This window comes from Tachypleus tridentatus, chromosome 10 (assembly GCF_004210375.1).
Source record: "Tachypleus tridentatus isolate NWPU-2018 chromosome 10, ASM421037v1, whole genome shotgun sequence".
Taxonomy (NCBI): domain Eukaryota; kingdom Metazoa; phylum Arthropoda; class Merostomata; order Xiphosura; family Limulidae; genus Tachypleus; species Tachypleus tridentatus.
This window is the reverse complement of record NC_134834.1, coordinates 82,276,314-82,301,383: the sequence shown is the minus strand read 5'-3', so window position 1 is coordinate 82,301,383 and position 25,070 is coordinate 82,276,314. Positions and strand designations below refer to the sequence as shown.

Here is a 25,070-nt window from a genome sequence, read left to right as displayed (position 1 = left end):
GAGATATACAAAATGTTCGAGTAATAAAGACTAGTCACAACAATTTAACACTACAACTAACGCACGACTCGTGCAAAGCTTCATGACGAAATTTGTCATAACTATCGCTTTTTAAACAACCAACCTTCAACACTCTTGTGGTGAAAACTGTACAGTTAGTTATTAAATACTAACTCACAAGATATTCTATATAATAACTCCTGTACTAAATAGTCTTGTACACCCGACAACATTAAAGAAATAAATAAAGTAATTTATTATTGTTACATGAACTGGAGGTAGAATTATTTTTTAACTCAAAATAAACCAACAATGGAAAACAAATGTGGCATTATACAGGCTTTCTCTTGCTCTACCTGACAATATGAAGATTGTACAACTGAACAACGAGATAGCTACAAAATTAACTATAATTATGATGAAAATATTATTTGTTCACTTGTGTTTGCTTCATTTATTGGTTGTGTCTGATGTATTCTGGGCTGTATATTTATTGATTTTGCCGTGTATTGTGGCTACTCAAAACTTATTCCTGTAAACCAGTGGAGCTAAATACCACAAATATAAAATAGTTTAGAAAATTATAAACCTTCATAATTTTGTTAATTTTATGCTATCGTTGGTGAAAAATAATTCTGTTATTGATTTATAGCATTTCACTAGAATAAAAGAAATGACAGTTAATGTATATGTACCAAATGCTATATTTTAAAGAATCTAAATAGTGGCACTATGACAAAATAGCAGATACAACTCTTAAGGGTTAGCTGTGAACGTTTTAATAATTTCCAGTTTTCACTATATTCTGCTCCCCCCTCCTCAATGGTACAGCTGCATGTCTGTGGACTCACACAGCTAAAAAGCTAGTTTCGATACCCGTGGTGAGCAAAGCCCAAACAGCCCTTTGTGCTTAATTCTAAACGTCTCTCGCTGGTAAAAGTAAGTCTACGGATTTACAACGCTGAAATTAGGGTTTCGGTTCCCCTCGGTGGACTCAGCAGATAGCCCGATATGGCTTTGCTATAAGTGAACAATCACACTCACTAATTCTGAACAAATAAACATTGTATTATTTTGAAACACTAAATATAAAGTTCAGCTTACCACAATTAGAGTGGTGACCTCACTGAGCGTGGTCAATTTACTTAAAGACTTAATTACGAATAGGTAATATATTACATTAGTGTTGTTTTGGGGAGAATGTTGCTATGCATAAACAGTAATAACGAAATAATTAAAAACAAAACGGTAATAGTTATAACACTCGTCCTTTAATATTTTATATATTTTAATTATAATATTTTATAACACTCGTCCTTTAATATTTTATATATTTTAATTATAATACTTTATAATTTGTATTGCACTTAATATTTATTACAAGCAATTTACCTGTAAGTTTTCATTGTTGACAGGTTTCATGTCAATAGACTAAACAATTTGGTAGAGTAATATGTAATGAAGAAAAGTGGGGAGGTATGGTTGTAGCGTTGGGACACTAAAGTGTATCCATCGTTAAAACTGAAACTGTTAGTATTACTATAATAATATTTAAGATTTTAATATTACCATTTGTTACGAGTAAGTTAACACAGTTTGCTTTTCTAAAGAGTCGGGTATGTAATTTTGACATGTGTACTGTAAATTATAATTTATAAATATAGTTATTGGAATCTAAAATTAGTAGGAAGTTTATCTATTTAATAAAGTTTTCTGAAACAAAACAACATCAGTGCTTGTCACGAAGGTATTCATAATTCAGTTTTAAAAAGTAACGCTATGATTTTTGTGAGACCTTTTTTAATTTCTTAAACTGTTTAAACCTCGTTAAATGAAAAATGCACGTTAGGTTAATACACCATATTTGACAAGTGATCCACGAAAGTAAAGATTCGGAATATGTTTATATGTATTTTACTTTCATCACATGTAACACTACTACTGCTAATAATAGATCGGCAAGATAAATTATTGTACAAAAATAAGCAAAAAATACAACACAGTTACTCAGGTGTGATAGCTTTTATTTGCAGCTATCACAGAGTTTCATCTTCGTTGTGTTAATGTAAAGAGCAGATAGGTTTAGTATATTTTGGTATGCTAGTCTACGTGTTTTCAGAAATATGGAACATTGACCATCTTGCATTTGGAAGTAGAAGCAGTATTTTGTGATGACGAGAATCCCACTTGAAGTAAAATGTATCTTAAGATAACTGGTACAGGTATTAAAACCTTTTATTAATATAAAGTAAAGAACATTATTTCGACTTTCTTAGGTCATCTTCATCCAACATTTACCAAGCCATCTTGAGATACATTAGAAGCAATATTCTTTAATGTGTTCTTCATGATGTTTATCTATAGCATGCCTTTACTGATAAAATGTACACAAATTTTACAGTATGCATTGCTTGAAGTGTTACTAACCTATGCCATTTCATTCAAAGTTACTACATAATAAACAGGATTTCCTTTGACTTATTTGCTAAGATAGATCAGTTAAGAATTTGAGAAAGGTTTGACCAAAAACAAATTCCATAATCAATTTTAAACCAGTGATGTGGGTAGATGGATGAGTCATTTGTTATTCACTTCATACACTTAAGAGTTAAAGCATTTATAAGTTAGAATTTAACATTAGCCTGGACTTAGCCCAGTATTTGGGATATTATGAGCCTGGTTCAAGGATCCCTACCTCACTGTCTAATGACTACTATCAATCTATCACTTTATATTTTACAGATATTGTAAGATGGAGGTTGACATAAAATTTAAATAATACTACAACAGAGTACTTATTTCATTGTTTTTTAGTTTACTATCATAATGAGAAATCACACTTTTAAGTTATAATTATATTTTTCTTCTGGTACAGTGGTTTTAAATGCTTAAAAACCCAACATAATATGAAAGAAAGACTCGTACAAGTTACTGGAAGGCTTAACCAGGTGGTTAAGGCACTGAACTCCTAACCCGAGGGTTGTGGGTTTCAATCCCCATCACATCGGATGTGCTCACCCTTTCAGCTATGGGGATGTTATAATGTCACGGTTAATCCCACTATTCATTGGTGAAAGAGTAGCCCAAGAATTCGTGATGGATGGTGATGACTAGTTGCCTTCTCTTGAGTCTTACGCTGCTAAATTGAGGATGGCTAGTGCAGATAGCCCTGGTGTAACTTTGTGCAAAATTAAAAAACAAACAAACTAGTTACTAGATTCTTTGATTTCTGAATGTACAAAATCCAATCAAAATTATTGCATTATGTGGTACAATATTGTTAGTCAATGTTCTATATTTACATCTATTAATTGTTTTAGCACTGGGTCTGTTCACTAAAGCAGGAAAAGGAAACCCTTGTAATTATAATACAGCATTCAGCATTTCTGATCTGGGGAAAGAAAGCTCATTTCAATACTTTCATTGTGTGATGTAGTGCATACTTGTAAGGCTCTTTAACTGTATCTTTGACTTTATAAAACCAGCTTTTGAAAGGTTTGAAGTTTTAAAAAGTTTTACACTGAAACTCACTTAAAAAATTTAGATATAACAGGTTTTTGTGCTGAATTAATGTTACCATTAAGCAAAATAAGAGAACTACATGCAACACTGAAGAAAGTGAGGCTAAGTACTTTAAACTGTATTTGTATAAGAAATACTCTTTAAAAAACAACAGCTAGATAATAATTCTAAAAGATGAAAGTTGTATTGTCCTGAGGCAGCTAGCAGCTGTTAGCAGAAACTAATTTAATTTACAATAAAACTTGTAAAGCACTTAGCATAAAATGCATTACTGCTAGTTAGAATATTATTAGAATAAATTTAAAAGCACCAAAGTAGTTATACCAAAACTGTTAGGTATTATGCTTGTAATTACATTTATTGATGTGTACTTTATCTTCTTCAGTAATATTTTCAACTTACACTACTTAGTATAAGTATTTTAATGATATTTTTGTTTGATTTAAAAAGTTCAAGTTAGAATAGAAGTATATCACTTACAGTTCAAGAACCAACAATACATATTTGGAGTTTTAACTTTTGTTAGTTTTTGCTGACTTTTGGTATTTTTCAAGTGTAATACTAGAGGGAGCTAAGGCTTAGAAGATAGTGAAACACCCCAGGAATAGTTCTATGCAGTATGTAATAGGTGGAAGCTCTGTGTTTTTTTTTTTGTATTGTTTGTTTCTCAGTTTGCTACATTACCCTGGTTTTCTTTATTATACTCATGAAAGCTCCTTCTAGCAATAAGATCATTTTAGTTATAGTAGGTGTATAGGTTTGTCTTTGTTGTGATTTAGGATTTGTAGTGCATGTTGGAGGCTTAGATGTTTTGACAACAAAATTATATAAGTAAAACAATCTTTATTATAGATAATAAAATTTGTTTCAGCCAATATTTTTCTATTGTGGCTTCATTAGGACTAGTAGTAAAGAACTGTTTGGTTTAAGAACATATGTTTACAATTCTGGTGCATGTGAGAAATGTTTTCATCATACAATTTTTGCATTCTTCAACCACAAAAAATATTATTCTATTCCTAACTATGTTGCCAAATTGTGTATCTTTCTGGCTGGCAATTTTTGGCTAGTATTTCCACTGATGTGTTTCTTGTGTACTGGTATTATTATTTAGTCATAACTATTTTCTGTCATGCTGTTCATTCATATTTTTTAGTGTCCCAGATCACTGTCTACAAACGAGTACATATCAGTTCATGATTATCTGTATTTTACAATTCAGATGTATATGTATCAGTTCAGTTCACATTACATATATTTTCATAATGAGATTTCTATTTTCTTTGATCACTACAAATATCACTGTAACAAGTTATTTACCATATGCTTTAAAACAACTAATTTATGAAAGTGTGTAGTGTTTTATTTGCTGCATGTAAATTTTGATTCAGGTCACTGCACAGTGGAATAAAACAAAATATTGTTATGATCAAGGTCAAACAAAAATAGTTTCTTAAATATAGCAAAAGTCAAAAATGAAACTTTCAAGCAACCAGAGTGCAAATTTTATCACATAAAAAAAACAATTAATAAGCCCATACCTTGCCAGGACTAGATACAAATGTTAGTAAACAATACAACATGAATTTAAATTATTAATTTCAATAAATATTAAAGGAATTAGGAAGTAGAAAAACCTAATTCAACAGAGAAAATAATAAATTTAAAAATTAGAACAATTTTCAATATTTAGACCAATATTGGACAGTAATTATTTATAACTATCTTGTGAAGTAACTCATTTTCATTATCAAGGAAAGCTTTTTATTTAGTAGTTAAACCATGAGGTTGCATCTCATGTGACAAGTTATTACTTACATAATTTTTCACATCATTAATATCTGTATATTACTGCTAGGGAAGCTTATATCAGTTTCTTAATACATATATATACTTATAGAAGGTGAGTTAGTGTTTTAATATAAATAAACAATAGAAGAAATAATAAATGAATGACAAACAACATAATATAAAGGTATAATTTACTATTTTGCAACTGTTATCTTCATACCTTTACAAACTGAAATACCCTTGTACGGTTTATAATTGCACACATCTGCTACAGTTATTTTAACCTGTATTCAATTCAAACCTCTCTTCAGTGTTACTGTGATGTACATAACTAATCTATAGGGTTTTTAAAAGTAGTGTTGCCATATAGATTCTTCCTTAAAAGCCAAGAAAAATGTTATGGTGCTTTTAAAATTTCGTATAGTAAGACCAAAAATTAAGGTATTCATATAGATATTAAAAGTGTTATTTAATGGTCTAAAGGTGAAGTATTTAGCATTGCTATTTATTAGTATTTCTACAATAACTACATGTATTTAACTAAAATACCAAAGATACTGATAATGCATTACCTAACATCACTAGTATGCTAATGATACTCTACTGTAAGCCAGATTTTGAATTTTATTTTGTAAGTGAGAGATGAAAGTTATAGTGTAATTTAAATTTGTTGTAAATAGCAAGGGTCCATTAGTCCAAAGCTTTCCAATTGTGTACTATCAATCAAATACAAATTATTTGTAGTAAGCTCTTTTCCGATATCCAACACAAATTTCTTAATACCTATCCAGTTTCCTCTCTCAATTCTTTTGGTGCTACAGGTTCTACTACAGAAGAGCACAAGTTATACTGTAGGCTGATCACCTTATTAGTAAAGTGAAACTATTGTAACAGGAATCATATGTGTGCCTCCTATAGTTTGAAGTTGTTTCTTGTAATCCTGTACTGCCTGCAGCTTTTATGAAAATATCATTTGGATTTATGAATTGAAAATTTACACCAATCTTAAAAATCTCAAATCATTATATATTTCAGTTTCTTTAACAGCTTCCAGGATTGTTCACTAGATTTGAAATAATATGGATGAAAGTTTGGAAAGGGAGTGTAAATTAATATTTTATTGCCTGTTTTACTATTTCATTAACATGTTAAAAATGTAAAACATGTTCAATGTCCACCTTTTGTAAACAAGACCTGTCACATTCCAACTCCCAGTAACAATGACATAGTCTCTGTTTATCTTATTATTAAGTAATGTACATTATCTAGAATGCTTTAGAGATTTTTGGTAGTGTCTTAATGTTTTTCATCATTAGCTTCACTTGAACTTCTACAGTAAGACTATAAAAATATTTAATGTGAACACCAATGTGCATAATTTTACTTGACTGTTGTGTAGTAATATTTTGTATATATATTTGATGAATGTGATTTATAGGTGACTGTGTTGCACTTTTTCATTATATTGTTCATTCTTTATGGAGTTAACTGTCATTGCCTTAACTGATTGACAAATTGTGTAAATTATAATTTAGCCTAGTGGGCAGATTATAGTAATTATTTTTGCTGTTAATGTTATAAAATGAAATAGCAAAAGATGTCTCGCATGTCTTACTCTGAACACTTCATCTTATTACTTATACAAATTTATTCTGCAAAATAAAAAACGTTTATCTTATTAACTTGTACTAAATATAATATGGAATATGTGGGCCAAACTTCAGATCCATTACATATGTATGTATTAACTTATGTAGATCTCACGTTAAAAACAATTTATTAAATTCCATGGAATTCACTTTAGAATTCATTCTTTTACTTCTTTTAAGATAACTATTAAAAATTGTTAGTGGAGAAACCAACAGACTGCAAGGAGAGAACTTCTATATTTTGAAATTAAGAATATTATATCCTTATGGATTAAACCAGGATTTTAGGAACTCTACTGTTTTGAATTTAAGTAATGATTATTGTATAGTAATTTTTCTCTATAGATAGCTTTGTTCATAAAAGAAAATAAAGGGGTAAAAGAAAAAATAAAATGTTGATTTTTTAGAATTATGTAGTAATTTAAATATTTTTTATTCTAATATTAGTGTGTGTAAATTATTTTTCAAAAAGATTTATCAACTCAATCTTCCTAAAATCAGTGCATTAATTAATTTAATAATTTTTGTTTTTCAAAATGATTAAGTAAAGCACTTACTTTTAGATGTTATAAAATACCAATTAAAAGTTAATGATTTGTGAAGTTTTGAAAAGGAAAAACTGCAAATTAAATCTTTATATTTGGTAATTAATTTTAAATGTAAAGTATTCAATGGCTTGCAGATATCTAAAAATCATTAATCATTCTATAAAAAATAGTATTTTTCCTTGTTAAAACTTAAAAGCTCACTGTTGTTATGAATACAAAATTCCAATTTGTACACTGTTATACCATTATAACAATTAACTAATTTAAATGTAGATGAAGTTAATAACTTGCCTTGTGAGTGAAAAAATAGTTTATTTATTGATACTTTTCATAAACATGTTGTTACTGGTAACTTGAAAATTATAAAAGATAAAATATTATGTGAAATACTCAAAAAATGATCTGAATACAGAATAGTCACAAAATGTAATTAGAATAATATTCTAAAATCTATTGAAAATAATACTGGTGAATATATTTCAAAACTTAACTACATTACATCTTATCCACCAAGATGGTTTCTGGAATGGCAGTTTTATGTACTTAAAAAAATAAAAATGAAATTATCCAGTATAAAATTAAAGTACCATAATGATTTATCATTGCATCAGTTAAAAAAACAAGATTCAAGAAGTACAGCAAAAATGTTAGTTCCCATTAATAAAGCTAAATGTAATTTTGGTTTAGTTTGTACAAAGTTTTGTGCATTAATTATGATAAATGTAACCAACAGTACACAAACATTTAAATTTATTAACCAATCTAAAGATAGAGTAATTAATAATTTCGTTAAAGCTACCAAAAAAACTTTTAATGTAAGTCAAATTCATTTGGAGATTTACTCTTTCTGTGTGCAGTTCCTGAACTCCATAAATCTCTAATTAAATTTAGGTTTGTTTCCAATTCAATAAGAACAATTATAAAACAGCTTTACTTAATTAACTTGATTTTTTTTGTAAAATTAAAAATGTAAGTATTAATAGTAAGAAACACATATTTTGGATATTTAAAAATAATCAACCCATTTTAGAATAGTTAAGGATTTAGTTGTTAATAAGGTCATTTAAATAATCTGGTACCACTTTTATGTGGATGAACATGTTATTGCATATGAATGTTTGTTTGGAGTCTGAAAATTGAAAGTTACAGTTGACTTAATGGGTGGTGGTTGGGAGTTATACTAGTTAGTTTAGATAATTTGTTGGGATTCTGTAATGGTATAACTTGTCTACTCTACTACTAATTAGTACTTTTACTACTATAATGGGGACCAGGAAGTAAGTTTACCTTACTTACCCCAAGTGGTCGTACTTTATATAATACCTTTTTTCTTTATCTTCTTTACTTTGGAAAGTAGTCACCTACCCAGAACTGTCTACAGGCAGTGATGGGTGATATAGATGTGAGATGCTGTGGGCTTCAGCACCTACATCTCGATCTACTAATTTCTATTTATTTTACTTAGTTTATTATTGTTTATTTTTATGATTTTTTCATAAGAGCCTGGCAGACAGAGGTTAACAATGATAGACACTGTATCCTCACTACAGTGTGGGTTCCACTGTTGTGTTCACTTCCAAAACCTAGGGTACATTTTATGTCCTACATTATAGACTGTACCTTGAGGATCGTCTTTTTTTATTTTTGTTTGGGCTTGTTCTTGTTTGTCAAAAATATATATATGTATACGTACTTCAACATTGTCAAAAAAAAAAAAAAAATATATATATATATATATATTGTTACTTTTATATAAGTTTTGTGAAGAATAGTGTTAAAGCTGTAAAGCAGTACAAGTTAATCCAGAATATAAACAAAACTACATGTGTAAAAATGGCTGGTTTGGGTTGAGAAAATTTTTTTATATAGAGGAACGAACAACGTTTTGACTTTCTTTGGTCATTGCTAGGTTTACAAAGAAAGAGGTAACTGACCAGTAGCTGACCACATGTTTGAAGGGGGTTGTGTAATTGAGTGTAGGAATGTAGAGGGCGTGCTTAGATGTTTGATTATATTTATTAATATAGGTATAAAGGTGTTCCTTTGTCTTGGTTTATTTTGGGCATGAGTTGTTGTATAAGTAAGGCTTCTGTAATTTTGCGTTTGTTTATGTTTGTTTTTCTATTTAGTATTTGGGTGTTTTCTATAGTTATGTTGTGTTTATTTGATTTGCAGTGTTCGAAAACGTGTGAAAGTGACTTTGTGTTCACACAACCCTCTTCAAACATGTGGTCAGCTATCGGTCAGTTACCTCTTTCTTTCTTTGTGAACCTGAGGATGACCAAAGAAGGTTAAAACATTGTTTGCTCCTCTACATAAAAAAATTTTCTCAACCCAAATCAGCCATTTTTACATATATATTTTTCTACAAGTGGGTTTTCTCGTCATCACTGAAAAAACAAAACCTTGAGTTGGTTTGAATATACACACACACACACGTATATATAATGTATAGATATTTTTTTCTTATGAGTCATTATATAACTATAATTAAATGTTAGTTTCAAATTACTATTAATATTTTAATTATTATGGGTTGTCTGGCTTTTATAATTTTGTGTGTGAAGATTTTGCATGAAATGAAATTATTATTGAAAATACTATTTTAAAAAAATTATTGTATTCATATACAGTAACATTTTTACTAATCTACAAAATTATGTATTGAAAATAACAAACATAAATACAGTTTGTAATGACTTTTTTAATCAGTTGAATATTGTTAGCTTTAAACTATGTTGTAAAAATAACTTATGCCATTTGATAAGAAATACTATTTTATTCAAAGTAGAAAGTCTGTCACATTGTTTGAGGTATTTGTAGGTTAAAATGTGTGAATGGCCAATCAGATTGGTTGAAGTATTTGTAAGTCAAACTGTTTAACTCGCCTATCAAATACTGATAGCATTTCTTTTAAAAGTAAATCTGTATAAACAGCCTGTCAGGTTGTCTGAAGTACTTGTAAGTCAAACTGTATAAATAATCTATCAGACATTGTGTTAGATACATGCAAGAGTCGTATTATATTTTCATGATGTCAGGATAACAAGTTGAAAAAAATACCCAATGAAATACAAGTACCTCAGTTTGTTTAGTAATCATACTGTATAAATACCTAGTCATATTGGCTGAATTACTTTCAAAAGTTTCTGTCTACATTTAAATCTTATTTATATATATATATATAAATTTCAGTTTTGAATATTGATCTGGGCTAATACAGCAACTAGGGAATCAAGTTGATGTCAGTTGTCATTTTAACTTTAAATATTAAAAGAACAACTGCAGTATTTTGTATAAAAGTGGTTTTCAGTTTTGTAATTCCAAATCTGTGCACAAACAAAATTAAAATACAAGAATTTTTAAGAAACAAAAATTAACTTTCTTTTTCAACAGTAAAATGATCCTTTTTTGTTTATTAATCCTCTGGAATTAGAATTGGATGAGCAGGAGAAAATGTTCTGTTACTTAATGTCATGTCTTCTGATTCTAGGATGTCGGGACTTTTTAGACATCTCACCAACTTGTGCTGCCACCAGTCTCCTAACTCAATTTTTGTTAGGTATTTTACAAGAAGAAAATTTATTCGTCGCTATGGTTATGAAGACCCTATCTTAACAGAAGGTAAATTCAAGATATAAACTTTTAATTTTGCTAAATAATATATATATCAACAAACACACTTTAACTTTGGTTATTTTATTAATACTAATGTCATTACGAACACAAGTGGAACAATTACATTTAAAAATCTGGGTATGTTATTTCTTAACATTCTAAGAGTTCCATCTATATGTTAAAATGTGCAGTGTGGTGGAAGTTACATTCACCTAAGAGAAAATTTAAGATTTAGAATTAACACAAGTGTTGTGTTAGAAATTCAAGTTGAACCTAGTAACACATTCAGAACATTTTTTAACACAAGGTAAATTTAAGTTATAAACTTGTAGTTTTGTTAAATGATATATATATATATATATATATGAGTTAAAGAGATATTACATTTCTAGAAAAGAAAACATTTTGTTTCTGCAGCATAACTGTTAGAATTTTACTGTAACTGGAATTACATATACAAATATGAGTGATTTTAATACTAATTTAGCTTATAAAAAAATTTAGAATGACTGATAATGTGTATTAGATGTGTAGATTGTATACAAGGTGAAGCAAAATCTAGTTTCATTTAAAGTCTTGTATAGTTTTTAAAAAAATTACAATTCTGTTTCCTGTTTGTTTACTTTAACATGTACCTGTCACTTATTGAGAATGAACACATTTCATTTTTAATGTCAAGAAAAGTCCACCTGGAATAAGGGAATTATTGATACAGTGATTATCATGTTATTGTGATAAAAAATTACACAAAATTAAATGTACTGGTAACTTCTGATTCTGTTTTGCACAATATAAACTATATGCCATCTTAATGCAATTAGTACTATCCTAGTAATGGTTGTAACTGTTCATTGCTTTTACAGAGAGATTGAGTAATATTTTTCATTAAATTGGTAATAAGTAACAGTATATCAAAATTTATCTTCTACAACTACTGGTAAAACATTTTTACTTATTTTAAGTAAACAAGCCACTTTTATATATTGTATACATTCTTTTGAAGGTTTTGAGAGAATGTAGATTAAACAGAAATTATTGTAGTATGCAAGTACTATACATCTTTCTTTCTTTTACTATAAATTTAATTTTTACAAGATTTAAAATGCTTTGTAAGTTTTAAGCCTGAAACGTGTTAAATCCAGTTGATTACATTCTGAATTTAGTTTGTGTTACTTTCTGTAAACTTTCTGATCATGTAACTCATTTGCTGTTTCATGAGATAGTTGGATTGTATTATAACGTTATCTTCAGTCTTTGTAGAAGACTATTTTGCATCTGTTATTTGTAGCAGAGATGTTTTTGTATTTTGGTTCTCTTTTTTTTTTCTGTTTACTCAATGAAAAAGTATATCTTGAATGCACATGAAATTCATTCAGACTATTGAGGACAGCAAATTGTTTTTTCTTTGTATATTACTTGATTGTGTGGTAGCTTTCCACTAGGTACTGTGTAATTAGTTTCATTTATTTAAATATTTATGCATTTTCAATAATCTTACCATTTGATGAACAGCTTTTGAGTTTTATGTCATATTCTGTAAATAAAATATTTTATTTTAATCAGAGTTTGTTTTAAATATCACTGTAAACAAAGTAATGTACCTATTCTTCCTCAAATTAGATCTGCAAACTTCTAATTTCTTTGGAGATTTAGTAATTTTGTGCTAACTTTGAAATAACCACACTAATTCACAAATCCTTTTATCTAATTAATTCCAGAGTTGTTGATATTTTTTCAAATATATAGAATTGATTCTACATCAATGACTTTCTTGGGTACAGGGTTAGAACAAAAATTCTGTAAAGATTATAATTAATCCACATAATTACTCCTGGAAGTCCCCTTAGGGTTTGACAAAGAAATTGAGTAATTTCATTCAATTATTTTTTAGCCAATTCTTTACATTAAATGCATAAAGACATTTGTGTAATAAATAATAATAGGGTTAGAACTTAAATATATATTGAATGGGTGAGCTTGTGATACTTGTCAAGACATAATTCTAAGCAACTATTTTTTCTACAAGATTATTAGGGCTCTTTTTTAATGAATCATGATGGATGTATTAGGTCTTTTACCGAGGATACCAGGTAGCACAAGACGAATCCCAACTATTCCAGAGTATAAACCAAAGGATAGGTGGCATGAGAAACGAGCTCTTTTTGGACAAAATGATTACATAGGTAAATACATAAAGATGAATTATTCGATTAAGAATACTCTCCATATGAAGTGCAACAAATCATCATCTTAATTAGATGATAGCAACTGTCAAGTAACCAATTAAATATAGACAATCCAGAGCACATTTTTAGAACTTCATGTTTTTATTGGTAAACTTTCCATGTTAAGATGTGCATTAAGATGCTTTAATGAAGCTATTTGTAACTGAAACTTTTGTTAAAATTAAGCTAGGTGTTGTTAATTATGGCATAGAAACTATAAGTTGCAGGGAATTCAAATGTCTGTGGCTAGATATGAAAAAGGTAAGTGGCATTGGTCAGTATGTACATCATATTGTACAGTAGTATATTTTTAGTATGTGTTCTAGTTAATATATAAAAAAATGAAGGAATTGTCAATAAATTACTTTCCTTTGCTGACGATATCAAGGTCCTGAGTGTTTCTGTGAAGAGGATGCTGTTTATTTACTGAAGGATTTAGATCATTTAGTTAGTTGGGCAAATAAAATGGCTGTTGGGTTTTAATTATGATAAATGCAAAATACTGCATGTGGGTTATCATAATTTGAATTACAAATATAATTTGATGGGAATAACCTTAAGAGTATTATGAAAGAAAAGGACCTTGGTGTAATGGTTGGTCAGTCTTTTAAGCCATCCAAGCAGTGTGCTGTTGCTAGTGGTAGGGCAAATAGGATTTTAGGTTGTATGTACAGAAATATTGCATATAAATCTAAAGAGATTATAGTTTCATTGTACAGGTTACTACTTAGGCCACATTTGGAGTACTGTGGGCTCTTTACCTTGGGAAATACATTGAATTGTTGGAAATGGTTCAGAAGAAGGTTACATGAATGGTATCTGGGATGGAGGGGTTGTCATAAGGGATTAAGATCTTTAAAATTGTTTTCTTTAAAAAAAAAAAAGAATAGTTAGAAGGAATCTAATTGAAGTGTTTAAAATTGTAAAAGGATTTGATAATGTTGATACTTTATAACATTTTTCATACTTAATAGTGAGAATTATAGAACTAGAGGACACAAATATAGATTCAAGCAAATTAGAAACTGTCTTCAGCTAAGACAATTTGATTTTCCAAATAGGATGTTTAGCCTATGGAAGTGTCTGCTTTCATACATTGTGGAGGCAGTAAATTTGAGTGAGTTTATAGCTTGATAGATATATGAATGGTCATGGCTGACTTTGAATATGTTTTTATTCAATTGTTTTAATTTGGCTCATAAACTGGGACAGCCAAGATGGACCAATAGGTTCCTAAACATAATGTTAAATTTCACTTTCTAAAGCATATTTTTTTAATTATTATTGCTGCTTTGGAATGAGGCAAATAATGTGTTCTTTTAGCTCAATAGTAGTTGTATTTGTAATAACTGACCATCTCTGTTGAAAAGTTCCAAGGAAGTATCAGTTTTTAATTATGTGTGACTTGTGGGTTTTGAAAATTCCATATTTGTTATATTTTTAGTATTGAAGATAATTAATGAAAGAATTAAAATGGTGCATTTAAATTCTTTCCATAACAGGTTTATTATAATGACAAATTTCCATTGTTTTGTAAACCTGTTAAGTTTTAATGATTGGTATGTGGCTGATTGCCCATTCTTATTTTTTGGCCTGCCATTGTAGTGTAACTTTCTAGTAGATTAGGATCTACATACACAATAGTGCTGCTAAACAGAATAATACTTGAATGACTTGAGTTTTAGAATAGGACACTGGACAGTCAAATGCTTTATTTGGCATAATAGAATTAGGCATGCACAGACCTAGTAATAATAACAGTATTCCAATATAATATCACATCTCTCCTCAGTTTTGAGTGGTCACACACCAATAGGAGTGAAATACGCCTTCTTAGTACAGCTGGTTCTCTCTGTACCGATTGTTCAGTCATTTCTCAATTTGGCATTAGATCATAAAAGTTTTAGAAATAGGCCTTTTTATTCAGTGGAAGTATCTTCAAAGACATTATATGTGAAATTTTTCTTGTTGAATTTTTGTTTTTTCAACATTTTCTACACCTGCAGATTTTGTGGCCTTACATTTCTATATTTTTATTTTATAAATGTCAGTAACTTCACTTCGTCTGTTGTGGGATAAGACATTTGTCATCCTAGACTGACAACTATATTCAATTAAGGTCTGTCTTTGTCTACTGAGAGATGTGATGGCTTTTGTGTGGTAGGTAGTGAAGTCTTTCATGTAGCCAGAACCTTATTTTGTACCTGACAAACCTCTGCCTATGTTTTGTACTCTTGATAGTAGAGACTTTGCCAATTTTTTTCTCACTAGAATCTACCAAAGTCTTTTTTTTTTTTTTTCATAATTTTATGATTAGGTTTTTCAGGAATATTTCTTTCTTCGACTTTTTGATTTGTTGCATGCTGCTTGCTTTTATGTTTTTTACTTCTTGTCCTGATATGCAAGTCCATATTCAATTACTTTTACTAGTACAATGGCATATACATGCCTTGTCTTCCTCCTTGTGTTTTCTTATGTGATTAGGCATTATTTGTTGCTGTATTACATTTCTTCATTTAGTTTTCCATGTCCTATCCTCTCTTTCTGTAAGTGTGCAGGAGGTTTTCTCTCTTTTGAAGCCTTGGAGTTCTGTTTTCCATGGGGTTTTATTCATTTGTGACATGTGCACTGATCACTGGATCCTCACTTGAGATCCCTTATCATTCACCATTTTCCTTTCTCACTCAAAGGTTTGAAATGGCAACTTTATAAAACCAATACCATAGAGGGTGTTTCTCTTTCTTGCTCTTATCTAGGCTTCTGTTTGTTTCCAGATGCATCCTTGGTGAGATGGAGTGGGGGATGTCTTGATTCTCAAGTAAGTTTGGGTTGGTGGTCCCACAATAAATCTTTTATTCATATTTATATCAGAAATTTTGCCGGTGTGTCAAGTTTTGGATCATTTTCGTATGATGGATTATCAATGCCTAGGGATGATACATATATCAGCCATACTATTGTCATCTTTTTACGTACATCCTTTTATGGGCCCATTTTTTACAATTGTATCCAATAGATTGTGATATTCTGGGTACTCTAAATCTTGTCAAGATTGTCTCTTGAGGCCCAACAAGATCCTACTTACAATGGATGTCCCTCAATTCCCTAGTATTCAGATGTATGTGCTCTCATCTGGGCATTCTTCTTCCAGATGTTTTTTCCACCCATATCAACACTACACTTATTCTTTTCTGATCCCCCGTTTCTCTTTTGTGAGCTTTAGCTGTGGATTCATTCAGTCAGGATTGGTCCAGTCTTTTTCTTTTTGCCCACACTATTCATCTTCTCCCTTGTGTGCTTTCTGTCATTCAGGATACATAGTGTCAAGTCCTCCTGATAGCTGTGTTCTGGCTGGTTCAACTGTCATTTTCTTTAATGACTTTTCTCCCTCTGTTAAATTCATTACTCCTTTTTTCTGGTGGTGTTGTCATTTCTGACTTTACATGTGGGTTTAGTCTGGTCCCTTGCAGGACTTTCCAGACTCTTTTCATGTTTAGCCTTTTTCTTTTGTTCCATTTGTTCTTCCTCCCTCCTTCTGTTCACAAAAATGGCATTCATTGTGTAGTTAAGTCTCTGCATCATGTTTGTTATAAGTCAGCTCTACATAATAATACTTTTAGGTTTTCCCACTACTGTCATCTGTTCTCTTCTGTCCTTTGTATGCTCTTTCATTATTTTTGTAACCTTTGGACCTCATTCTGCATTCCTTCCTCAATGAAACCTGAATATGGTTCTCCATGCCCTTACTTTTAGTCTCTTGTTCCATGTACCATTTTTCTACTTATGTTCTGTTTCTTACATTTTGCCTGTGGCCATAGATTTGATGTGTCTGCTATTTCTGCTTCCCATATTCATTTTAATTTTTCTTACATTCTTCATTAGCCTGCTCTTGCTTTTCTCTCTTATACTTTGGTGGCTTGTGAAGAGGACAACACATTAACCCTTTTTTTCCCTTCCTTTCATATCTCACTTTTATCTATTGCTCTTATCTGGATAATTTTATTTTAATTTGACATACACTGTTCCTTTTCATGGTTTATACTCCTGTCTATTTATTCTTTAAATTCCTCACCCTATCAGGATATTTCTCCCAGTACCCTCATTGGAAGACTATAGCAGCTCACCTATCAAGTCTATGCTTCATTGGGTGTTGTTTCACAGTGACTCTTTTAGGTGTCCTCTAACCATACCTGACACCTCTTTCTCTCTCTAACTGCTCACTTCTGTCATTTAAAGGTCATATGGGATAACAAATGGACTACCCTGTATTCTTTTGCTACACATCTTTATGATATTGACTTCTTCCTGTCACCATTCTATGTACACCTTACTGGCTCTGATTTATTAAGTTCTTTTTCTTTCTCTCTTACTTTTAGAGGGACCCTATTCTACATCTCAGGATCCTGCTGAGTGGCATGTGATGCCTACCAGGGTTATACTTGTATTTGAAATTTGAAACATGTGACCATTCACTATACCTATTCACAGACTGTTTAGAGTAAAGCAGTTTTTTTTATTTCTGCCCATCCCTCCATTCCTAGTTGAATACACCTGGACTAGTCTGCCTTAAAAATTGGGTTTTATGGTCACTAATGCAGAGTCTTAAGGCACCCTTTTACTTCTTTTCTTCTAGTGTAGTATGGAAGTAGTTACCATTCCCCAGTTCCTAACTGCTGGAGAGTGGTGAACTATGGAGGCTTTCTTTTGAATGTGACAAATTAAATTCCGTAGAGTGGTTTTGTTCTGTTGATACAGATGACATAAACCCTTTATCTACTGTGAAGCAAATTAAAACTTTTCAGTACTGCTTGATTTTTCACTGGACATAATCCACCAAATACATTTAGCATCTCCAGCCATCTTTCTCATATTTTACTGATGCCTGATTGTCAGTTCCCAAGGAATTTGGTGTTGGATCAATGCAGGACCAACAAACATAAGTTCTCACTCATGTGGTTGATAGGGGCCCTCCTCCTACTGTGGAGTGGATGAAAATTCCCAGTGCTGTCCCTGGTTGTGGACTGGAGTAGACCCACCTCATTTATTTTCCCCCATCCTACTATTGATTGAATATTGGGCCATCAGGGAGCCTTGGAGTGGATTTGTACAGGGTTAGAACAAATGAGCACAAATTTGATGGAATGGAAGTTACTTTTGCCTTTTGTAACCTGCTAGATAGGGAGGTAGTTGGGATCCTCCTGCTACTGTGGACTGGATGACAAATAAGTGACAGTTTTTTACTGTAGTTGATCCAGCTTGTGTGGTCTGACATGCCCTAGTCACTCCATATTGTACAGGATACCCATTTTTAATACTGTTTCTGGACTTGTTTCTTTTCTGTCTCACTTGGCTACCCATGTTTTCAGTACAAGCAAAGAGTACACACTGGTACAGAAGGGGTTCAGTCTCCCATGAGTGTGCTCCTGTATTTTTGTGGTATAAGGTGTTAAATGTCATGGGTTATCTTGGGGCACTTTCTGCAGTGGGCTAATCTAGGTATCCCTTGCACTGCTGCCTCAACAAGTTCAATCCTAATGTATGAGAAAACAAAGTATTGTATTGGAAGTTAACATTTTCCAAAATTGAATATGCATTTCCAACAGCTACCTCTTCTGACACTTTCCATCTGTCCTTCGTACATCCAGTGCATCTTTTTTTTACCTAATCTTGAACTAATGATTTAAAAATTGGTACAGAGGGAGTCAGCTGCACTAGGAGAGTGTGTTGTATGCTACAGGGCAGAAATACCATGCAGACCTGTGTTTAGATAGATGGTGAGCAAAAACCTGCACACAAAAGCTAATCCTATGAATGAAGGTATGTGTCTTACAAATTTAATTTCAGTGTTGCAAAATGTTAACTTTATTTTGTTGTTTCAGAGAAGGAAAAGGTTATAGAAGAATATTTTTTTATATAGGTTTTCCTAAATTGTTAGGTAATGTGAAATATTACAAGTATATTCATGAAAATGGAAACACCTCAGTCTTGAACATTAGGCTGCAAATATTTGAAAAAGTGAAGTAGGTGAGTTTTATTAATAGTGTAGTAAGTATATATGTGTTTGAGCCAGGAGAAATAGATAGAGGTGTGTAAAGTGGATCCAGCTAGGAATAAATGTTATTGTCAATCTATAAGTTTATCACATCATTGGGTAAAATATTGGCACTGCTATAATCCAAATCAAAACTAAATATTTAATTATTTAATAAATATCTAGGTGTTCACAACTATAGATGTGTAACTCGGTGAGCAATTGAGAGTTAAAATCTCTTGATTAGAACATGTGATGAAACTGTGTAATAAATAAAACTATACATTTAATTATTGTCATAAATATTAAACAAATTCAAAATGGACAGCTGTTTTCAGAATTTCTATAAAGTGAGAAAAATCACAAATATTTCCATGTATAAACCTCGTTAATTAAGCTCCTGTTTAAGAAATAGTAATTAAAGTCTTTTTACCACTACTCCTTTCTGTTGTTTAATTGGTGTTCACATTAAATAAGCCAATTTTTAAATGACCAGTCACAGGAATAAAGTAAGCATAACTCATTGTTATCTGTATTAAGAACCTATATGTAATGAAAGCTTTCCATTCTCCTCTTCTCTTGTTCCTGAGAAAAAGTGGATTCACTTGTTGTTTCACTGTTGATTGAAATTTATTGCATGCATTTCTAGATATTACTTTACAGTAATTTCAATTTCTGCTTGTCTTCAAAGAAACAATTGTGGTAATATTTAACAGTAGTATTTTAGTTGTAATATTTTTTTGCTAGGGGACTAACAAAGCAAATTTGTTACTATTTTACATATAATTAGGTTTAAGTGATAGAGATTTCACGTTGAAACCAAGTTAGCTCTAGCTCCACAATATTACTATAAAACTTTGGTTCACCAGCACATATTGACTATTGTTAATTTATTGTTTATTTAAGGTTTTCTTGATAATATATGCATTTCGTTAATTTCTTTTATTAAAATACAGAATTTTTTGTTAAATGTTTTATAGTAAATGTTCATTTAAATCTATGATTTCAAAAACTGTTTTCAGCTTATAATTTAAGAGATTAGAATTATGACTATTATTTAAAATATCTGAATGGATGGAAATGTAATGTCATAGGTGTAAGTTCATATCTTTATGGTTGAATTAAAAAAGAAAAACACGAGGCAACATTTTGGTCAAAATATTGTTTCTTAGTGGTTTATGTATGTATATATAAGAGTCTGCATATATTAAATAAGTATTGAATTATTTTAACCTCTTGATAGATATCCTTGGTGATGGCAGCATTCATCCAACAAAACTATTAATTAACATCCCAACCTGGCTTCGTGGTTTTCAAGGTAATGAATACCAAATGCTTCTCAGAAAAAGGAAAGAATTTTCACACTGGAGATATGCTCGACCAACTAAATGGAATGACCTCAATAAGCGAATTATATACTTGTACAGGTTTTTGAACAGGAAAACTAAGACATGATTTATTAACAGTAAATTTCTAAGAAATGTGAAAGATCTTTAGTTTTATTCTCAGAAATAAAGCACGCATTTTGTTTTGAGAGTTCACATGCAAACAAAAGAATGGAGATTCTTAGAAGTCAGTTATCCCATATAAAGTAGAAACTATAAATTTGTTGTGTAGTCTAGCACTTGAATTGTTTTTGTAATAAACATGGAATCATGTGGTGTCTAATGTGTGACTTTTAAAAATACTAAATGTTTAAAATATGTATCCCTGTGTTGACTCTAAAGGAAGTGACTAAAGTCACTCTCATGCTTTTTGAATTGATTTTGGAAATGTTCACATATGCATTTGATACTAGTAATAAAAGGACCTAGCAATTGACACTAAAATTATTTGAAACTGGGAGAGGGTGTTCTTCTCTTTTGTACATAAAAATGTGAACATCAGCTTGTGACTTTGGATACTGATCAACATCATTCCAGCAACTCTATATCCACAGGTTTTGTTCAAATCATTATAACCTGTTTGTATGTGAGGCTAGTGGTTGTGAAGTATGGTTATTAATTGCTTTGTTGCACTTTCCATGGTTTTAATAGAGATAGTGAAATTCAGAACAACATTGAAGCAGTTGGTTAACTTGAAAACAAGCTGAAATCTGTTACACTATACAAGCTTGTCCAACCATTATTTCTGTCACTCTTTGAATAGCCATTGTAGGTTTCTTCTAATGAAAAACATTCTTGTAGTAACATAAATAACACAGTTTTGAAGAGCGTCTGTCTGCATTTGGTATTTCTCACTATATACAGATGCAAACACCAGGGATATTGCAGGAATATCTTGAGTAGAATATCGTACTACATGTGAGAAAGTCTAAAGTAAATAATTGGTTGATATGCAGACTTGTCACATAAATGTATATTGGAGCAGTGTCAGTACAATTATTGTCAAAATTAATATGTAATTTTGCTAGAAATTTCTTCTTTAACTACAATGGAGCAGTGTTCATAAATATTTTTAAAGTATATTTTTGATATTTAACCCACAAGAAGGAATTATTAGCTTTATAATTGATAATCATTACACTTGTTAAAAAGAAACAAGAAGGTAAATTTGTTGAAAGAAATTATATACTTTACTGGTGGTAGTAGGATGTGAGAAAATACTAACTTGCTCATGTCTGACAAAATGAGTTCTGATATTTATTTAAGAATGTTCAGTATTGTCAAGTGTTTTTTTTTCTCTTATGAATAACAAGTTGTCAGTGACATTAACACGTTTTTATGGAAAGCTAAAACGACCTGTAATGAGAAGTTAAATTAGACCTAAGTAAGCAAACATGTTTCTACCATTTCATTAGAAAATGATAAAGCCAAAACTAGCCAAGTTTTGCACACACACACACACACACAATATATATATATTTGGAATGTTATCTGTAAAACATTTTCTTTCCTTTGATGTTGGCAGTACAACAGAAGATACAAGAGAATAAAACAATTATATTTAACTATTCTGTATTGACATTCATTTTAAAAAATAAATATAATAATAATGTGAAAGTGTATTGATCAAGGCACAGCTAACAAGAGTATGCACCTTTATTGTAACTGAGAAGTGGCAACTTATGAATGTTAACAATTATACAGGTAATATACGGATATATATATATATATACAGGTATGCTATATTTCAAAAAATGAATAAATTGCATCTCATAAATTAATTACTATTTGACAGGCAGATAAGATTTTTATAAGATATCCATGTCCTCTTTGCCCTGGAAGGATAACTGTTTCATTATTTAAAGCAGAATGGAACTGTGTTATTTATGAAAAAGTTATCTTAGCACAGTTCAAATGTATAACAGTATTTCAGCTGCAAGAGATACTGTGAAGCTAATTTCAGGATTAATCACAGTTTACGCTGTAAGCTAACTGAAAATTTTAGTTGTAATTTAACTAAAACCAAATCATCCTACATGTCGTGACAGTAATATAATAACTATTTATAATTTATAATAAGTCATTAGAAATGGTTCTTTTTTCTAGTGCATGGTTAATGTGAAAAATAAAGTTGAGAAGAAAGGAAAAAATCTCAATTTCTAAAAACGTATAAATGGAATTCTAAAAAATGTGTGCCAAGTTTTTTTGTGGTAAATACAAAAAATACAGTGGCTTACGTTTCAAACAAGCTACTTCACTACAGTTGGAATTTTAATACAGTATCTATTTAATTAAATGGTTAATATGACTAGTAAATATATTATTTTCTTGTGTAAATATTATTAAAGAAATGATGCCAGTGAATAAATTATACAAAACTCTGAGACTTCCAACAAATAGTAAGAACTGTGTAACAATAATGTATTAATCTTTTCTGGATGAGGTTTATATATGTATTAAACTGAATCCAATATCAAAAACAAAATATTAGTATGTAGTAAGGGCAACTGGCTTGAAAATGAATACATCATAAATCTTCAAAGTTTCTAATACTGTAGAAATATTGATGTTTTCAAATATCATTTTTTGAACTGAATCACAAACCTTTTTCCAAAACTTAAGAGTAACACTAGAGTTGCAGATAAAAGCTTTCAATAATAATAATTAATATTTATAAAAACAACTTTTCATTCATGTGTGTTTCATGTAGTGCAGTCATTCTTGTTAAAATATTTTAAATTATATAGTTTTGATTTTTCTATAAACAAGGTTCTTTCCTTCTACTGTTATCAACAAACTATCCTAATAACCAAACAACTGCATTCAAAGGGTATATTGGTAAAATATAAATTATTGAAACTCTTAGTTTAAAACTTTCAGTACATTAAACTGATACATGGGCCCCTATGTATACTCTTAACAATTTTTATCAACAGATCGTTTAAAATAAAGACAACTTAAGATACTATCAACGTTTTTTGCAGTGCAAATGTCGCTATTCAAAGTATTTGTTTACATTTCTTTACACTACTTATAAAACCCCAGGAATTCTATTAGAGATATCTGTGGAAGTTCCGAGACTTGAACAGTCTTTAATCTTCAAAATAGTTATATAAAACAAGCACTTAAAATGAATTTCCTTGAATTGTTATTTAACTTACAGTTATCATGATGAGTGAATGTGCACAGTTGGTGTTTCTGTTAGTTAGACACATGCATATGATGCTGACCAATGATAAGTAAACTGGCTATTTTTAACTTGTAACAGCTATGTTAATCTCAGCGGTTTGCTTTACAACTGATATTTCTAGGTATCTATCCAAGAGTACGCACACAGATAAAAAAAAAGAGATACAACATTGCATCTAATTTATCATTTTTTGATGTAAATCAAAAAAATATTACAAGTTTGAATGTCTTGTTATAACTATGTTTTGAAAACATTGAAGTTCTAACACATTGTAATGAATTTTGAGTCTAAAGGTTCGGCATCCAAATTAAAAACTTGGATACAAAACCTTGAGAATCAAAATTTAGTTACGAGTTTTCTTAGCTATATAGACATATCAGACATATACAAAATAAAATATTTTTGCTGTATACTTTGCATTTCAATCAACCACAAATACCACCACTGCATTAAAAAACTTTGAACATAAACAATAACCTTCTAATTCTTGTTAGATTCAATTCACTAAATAAAACATTAAAAAAGAAAAATCCTTATACAAAGCCAATACTACAAACATTAATTACTGAAGTCAAGATTGGTACATGATTTCAGCTAACAAAAACTAATTTTATTTATTTGTAACCAGTACATAAAAAAATGTGTTGATAATCAAACTTTGTATTGGAATGCACCTTTGGCACTGAAATTTTGGCTTTTTACCGCATTGCTCTCTTCTGTAAATACTTTCAAAACTAATAGATTTCCAAGAGTTAAAAAAGAGAGAGGGGTCTAACTGCATGATTTCTGTGATAAGAAAAGCTTTATTTTACCTTAACATTGATATGAAAAGTAAACAGAAAATTAGGATAGGATAAAATTAATATTATATGTGGAAAAAAAAATTATCCATGCATTAGAATGTACGAGTCCAACACACTTTTACTCTTTTCACATGTAAGATTAACTTGTATAGTGGAAACATCATAAGAAAAAACAGCTGAAATAAATAACTCATTGTAACTAATAAGCAAATTATGTTGTGAAATGGAAGGTTATAAGCAGAAAATGGTACTGATCATTTGAGATCTTACTGAAAATATATTTGGTTGCTTCTCTCCAAGTTTATGCA

General features: G+C 30.2%; 1 protein-coding gene across 4 annotated transcripts; it reads left to right on the top strand.

Moving 5' to 3' along the window:
* The first annotated feature begins 926 nt into the window (after window positions 1-926).
* Window positions 927-21,213, top strand: mRpL51 (mitochondrial ribosomal protein L51). 4 transcript variants are annotated; one of them, XM_076462449.1, is made up of 5 exons: window positions 927-1,030; window positions 1,137-1,167; window positions 11,004-11,134; window positions 13,198-13,311; window positions 20,628-21,213. In XM_076462449.1, exons 3-5 carry the CDS (start codon window positions 11,005-11,007, stop codon window positions 20,837-20,839), a joined length of 456 nt encoding a protein of 151 aa, XP_076318564.1. In that variant the 5' UTR covers window positions 927-1,030; window positions 1,137-1,167; window position 11,004; the 3' UTR covers window positions 20,840-21,213. The 4 variants fall into 4 exon arrangements, with proteins under 4 accessions (XP_076318564.1, XP_076318563.1, XP_076318562.1 ...); XM_076462448.1 differs by lacking the exons at window positions 927-1,030; window positions 1,137-1,167 and adding an exon at window positions 1,388-1,529; XM_076462447.1 differs by lacking the exons at window positions 927-1,030; window positions 1,137-1,167 and adding an exon at window positions 1,447-1,616.
* Window positions 21,214-25,070: the final 3,857 nt, after the last annotated feature.

Bases quoted from the DNA above. Each gene is read 5' to 3' on its own strand.
- mRpL51 (XM_076462449.1), top strand. From the start codon at position 11,005: ATGTCGGGACTTTTTAGACATCTCACCAACTTGTGCTGCCACCAGTCT. The intron at 11,135-13,197 runs GTAAATTCAAGA...TGGATGTATTAG, and splicing joins AGACCCTATCTTAACAGAAG to GTCTTTTACCGAGGATACCA. The intron at 13,312-20,627 runs GTAAATACATAA...ACCTCTTGATAG, and splicing joins TGGACAAAATGATTACATAG to ATATCCTTGGTGATGGCAGC.